The 5,169-nt window shown below is 33.1% G+C and overlaps 1 protein-coding gene across 6 annotated transcripts in view; it reads left to right on the top strand.

Annotated features, from left to right (window-relative positions):
* The window catches only part of LOC106879036 (uncharacterized), a 231,431-nt gene that overhangs the window by 162,874 nt on the left and 63,388 nt on the right, over positions 1–5,169 (top strand). For 4 of the 6 annotated variants that reach the window (XM_014928444.2, XM_014928441.2, XM_052967405.1 and 1 more), the window contains one exon: positions 2,355–2,393. The exons of the other annotated variants lie outside the window; for them this stretch is intronic. In XM_014928444.2, coding sequence (XP_014783930.1) covers positions 2,355–2,393 — 39 coding nt within the window. The remainder of the gene's footprint in view (positions 1–2,354; positions 2,394–5,169) is intronic. 6 annotated transcript variants of the gene reach the window in all.

Here is a 5,169-nt window from a genome sequence, read left to right as displayed (position 1 = left end):
GTGTGTGTGTGTGTGTGTGTGTGTGTGTGTGTGTGTTTGTCTCCCACCAGTGCTTGACAACTGGTGTTGGATTCTTTATGTCCCTATAACTTAGTGGTTCAGCAAAACAGACTGATAGAATAAGTACTAAACTTTAAAATAAATAGAGAGGTCAATTTGTTCAACTATCTACTTTAAGTTGGTGTGCCCTAACATGGTTGCAGTCCAATGACTGAGACAAGTAAAGGTTTTAAAAAGTCCTTTTGTTTGGAGAGCCAAACAATTGCAGTACCTCTGTTCAGCAGTTTTTTAGTAAGTCATGCTGAATTTAATCAATAGTCAATAGATACAATCACTACATGTTGGCAATGTTTGATGAGAGTGCTTTGTGATAGTTTCAGATTGCAGAATTTATTGTGAACTTTTTAGTAGTAAAAAAAAAGTAGAGTTAAGCCTTTTGTTGTTTTATTTGTAAATGTATGTGAACAGTCATTTGCACATAGAATTTTTAATGATTGAAAGTCATCATATTGTGTACTTCCAGAAAAATTCTTGCTATTTGAAGTTTAAATGGGTATGTTTGATTTTAAATTCGAATTATATTACTATTCTTTTGCCTAGCAGAGCCAAGGGAAATACTTTTAGTCATGTCCTGGAATTGTGAAAACATAATATGAAAGAATAACTAGAGTTATAACAATGGGTTCAGTCCTTCTGCATGGCATATTGGGCAAGAGTCTTCTACATGTAGCCCTAAACCAACCAAAGCCTTGTGAGTGGGTTCGGTAGATGAAGACCGGAAGAAGCACTTTGGATGGACAAGGTGCATTCCAGAAGTTTTGAGACTTTTTCATGAGAGAATGTTTATTAATTTCAAAGAAGTATAAAACACTAATTTCCTTCAAAGTAGGATCCTCTGACTTCAATACATTTGTAGTGCTCCAACCACTTCGTAAAGACTCCATGGATGTTCTCCAAAGTAGAGGTGTCAAGGATTCTTGGCATAGCTTCCTTCATCTCCTTCAGCTTAGGGAACAACAAAAAGTCACCAGAAGCAAGGTCTGGACTGTAGGGAGTGGGGATGGACAATTTTGATGCCCATCTCTGTCAAGTGGTTGGTTACCAGAATGGAATTCTGGAATGGTGCATTGTCCTGATGCAGGTGTACTGGCCTTTTACAATGAAATCGCTTTCTGAACACCTTCAAAACTTCCACAAAATACTTTTTATTGACCGTCCAACAAGAGGGAACCCAGTGGATGTATATTATGCCCTTACTGTTAAAAAAGGGGATTGTCATGAGCTTCCTAGTGGACTTGCTTTGGCTGGTCTCTTATGCCAATGAAAAACAGATTCTTGGCTCATACTAATTAATCCATAAGGAATCTGGAGCATTTCATAAGTTTCTGTAGCATTTTTACCCAGTTTAATACAAAACTTTATCGCCAAGTCAGTTTCCATGGCTAGGAGTTGTGACTAATTCATTCATTTTATCAGTGTCTTGCAAGGTAAACAATGTTCAATCAACACTACTATACAAAAATTATCATCTGATACACAAATGTTTTCTCAACTGGTTTGTATTTCTTTGTCTATTAAATCCACAGATAAGAGTTAATTGTTTCCAAATATTCTGACTTCCCTGCCTGTTTTATTTCCATATTGAATCACACCACTCATGCATGTACTTACAGTTGTGTAAAAGAACAATTTTATCGAGGTTAACAAAGATGTTAGTTTAAACCCCTATGATACCAATCTACCTGAGAGAGCCCTTGGTCCTATTCTATAAGTTATTATGCTTAATTCTTCTAATTTCCAAAATTAACTGCAACAAAGGCAGTGTATCTCAACAGAAATACAAAAAGGATTAGATTTTTTCCATGCTATATTTTTTTTCTGCTTCACTCACAGCACAAATACATATCAAAAGTTATTTAATGCTTCCAGCAAACTTTTGAGAAGAATTTTGCACATTTTAAGTGTAGACATTTCATTTATGGGTTTGAGATACTTGTATATCTGCTATTGTTGTATCATACTCATATTTATTCATTTCCTAAACTGTGAGAAAAGACATTCCTATCATCCAACTATTGGAGTTAAGACATTTCAAGTAGTATCCACTTTATCTACTTAACCAAGGTTTACCATTGACAGCCAAGTAGTTAGCAGTAGAAATCATGTCTAGTGAAGTAAGGCAATGATCCATGAACAAAAAGCCTCCCAATTATCCTAGAATGATATAAAAAACAGAAAGGCTAAAATCCTAATGTGAATCTGTATTCCTAAATGTTATGTGCTCAATGCTAAGAGTGGGTAAAAGTAATAAAATAGAAGAATCAAAAAGACATCACTACATTTTTGTTTTACAGGATCGCTTTGGGACCATCACATCTGTTCAAATACAAAAGGTAAGCTTAGATGCTGTCCCTAGTTTTGTTGATTACTAAATCACCATAGGTAGATAGTATTTGTTATTTTTATTTTATTCATTCACAGCTTATTAATGTTTTAGTCACAATTTGCCTTATATGATCTTGTGAGTAAAGTATACAGGGTGTCTCCAAAAAATGTATACACATTTTAACAGATGATAACTCAACTTTCATTGCTTTTTAAACTTAACCTATTATAAATAATGAAAGGGGACAGATTAAGCGTTGAACAGGGGAAATTTATCCTAAAGTACCACTGGAAGTTTGAAAATGCAGTCAAAGGGCAAAGACAATTTAGAAGAGAGTTTCAAAGAAGTCCAAAATAACTCCATCTCTTAAATTACAGATAAGTTTAAAGCAAATGGAACTATTCAGAATGTCGATAGGAAATGCTCTGGAAGGCCACAGATGTTGACAAGCTCCACAAAGCAAGAAAGTGTACTAGAAACATATTGCCAGAGTTCAAGAAAATTAGTGCAGCAAGTGAGTCATGAGATAGGAATTACAAAATCAATCTCCATCACATTTGGAAAGCACTGTCATTGGGAAAGTCACATTCCAAGAATAGTCTATGCTCTCAATGAAGATGATCCAGACTGAAGATGTGTACAAGATGCATACTTTCCAAAAGAGGAATATTTGGAGAGAAGAGACTACGTTTAAATAAACTGGCATAATTAGCAGCCACAATTGCACCTACAGAGGACCCAAGAATTCACGTATTACAGAGGAATATCATGTTAATTTACCAGGCATTAGAGTGTGGTGAGGTTAATCATCAAAAGGATTAATTAGATCATACTTTATCGATGAAGCTACGACGGGTCCCATTTACTTGAACTTGCTGCTACAAACTGTTATGCCATGCATTCGAGAGGACTTTGAAGATGTGGAGTTTTATCTCCAGCAAGAGGGCACCCCTACACTACCTTAGTAATGTAAAGACTTACTTTTATGAGATTTTGCCCAACAGGTGGATTGGATGAAGAGGTTCAGTAGAATAACCTTGGCATTTACTGGACCACACACCATTAGACATTTTTTTGTGGGGATACTTAATAAGGTTTATGCTACAAAACCAGTGACACTTGATGAATTGAAGGCAACCATTTAAGAAGAATGTGCACAAATACCAAACAAAATGTTTCTTGATGTTTGCAATTCTATTGCTTCACATTATAAGCAGTGCCCAAACCAGCACAGTCATCAGTTTGAAAAGAGGTATTCAGAAAAAAATATAATTCTGTCAGTAGATTCTATTAAATTTTGAAAATGAAATGTAGTTTAATAAACGCTGACTTCATAAACATTCACTGTGTATATACATTTTTGGGGACACACTGTACATGTGACCACTAACTGGAAACTTTACTATTTCAGAGTTTTAAGGCATACTCAAGTAACTTAATTAAAATGTCTTGCATTTTTTTAAAACACACTCATGCACATGCATGTGTGCACATACACACCACACACACACACACACACACACACACACACACACACACACACACACACACACACACACACACACACACACACACACACACACACACACACACACACACACACAAATATACATACACTACATTTAAAAAATGTAAGTCTGTGTTCACATGACTTGAAATAATTTTTAGCAACTTATGTAATAAAATGAAGAGTTCACATAAGTAGATATCAAAAAATTTACAGTGTAGTTCTATGTAAACTAATAAATTTACTGATATTTGCTTTAGTTTGTAGAATAAGTTGATAACTGGAATATGCCTTTTATTACTACTATAACCATTTTAATAAGTATTTTTATGATGTCTATTTTGATTTCAACTAATATCACTGTAATCATTTGAGTTGCATATCATTTCTCTTTATATATTTTATTTTATTTATCTTATACAATAAATTAATAATAGCAAAAATTAATGTTATTATAACAAGAAAATTTGATAAATAATCAGTGACTCCAAGAAAGATAATGACTAAATGAATATAATGTCAGAAAATGTACAAACAATTAATGAATTCATGAATATTGTGATGTGACTTTGATTAAAGCACATTACAACAGTTCAAATAACCTCAATAAATTTATTTACAAAATAGATACTTTTTCAAGTTTATAGTTGTGGTATTAATGATAAACAAGAGAGCAAACAAAATTATTCAGTTTCAAACCAATCAAACCAATTTATCAATTGGTGAAGAGGAGTCAATAACTATTCAAAATTTGTGAAATTTATTAGAAGAGCAATTAATTCTTGCAGACTTTCAAGAAAACGGTTTTTAGTAAGAATTCCCACCCCACTTTTTGGTGTACATTGAGTACTAGGTGAACCATTAAGTGAAATAAGCACATGCTTAGGGAATCAAGGGAAAAGGAGGATCATAGAAATGGTAAATGGTTTACAGCACAAAAGAAATCATTTTAAACTTGCTAAGATATATTCAAAGTGGTTTATATGATCAGAAATATAATTATCAGATGTGTTGCAATTGAAAAAATAGAAAACTTTTCAAATAAAGATAAAGTGGAAATATACAAAAATAAACATTATTTTTCATCTTACTGTTAGTTTTATTTCATTTTGAAAAATAAAAATTTATTTTATGATTTGTTATTGCTTATATTTTGAATTACATAAATACGGAAGCACCAAAATCTTTTAAGTATTTAGGACCTCTTTGGGCTTTAATCCAGCTCAGTGTACATTATTCTATACTTCAAGAACTTTTAACTCTTTAAGGTCTAGGA

Source organism: Octopus bimaculoides, chromosome 1 (genome assembly GCF_001194135.2).
Source record: "Octopus bimaculoides isolate UCB-OBI-ISO-001 chromosome 1, ASM119413v2, whole genome shotgun sequence".
In the NCBI taxonomy this organism is placed as follows: Eukaryota; Metazoa; Mollusca; class Cephalopoda; order Octopoda; family Octopodidae; genus Octopus; species Octopus bimaculoides.
This window is presented reverse-complemented; position numbering and strand designations above follow the sequence as displayed.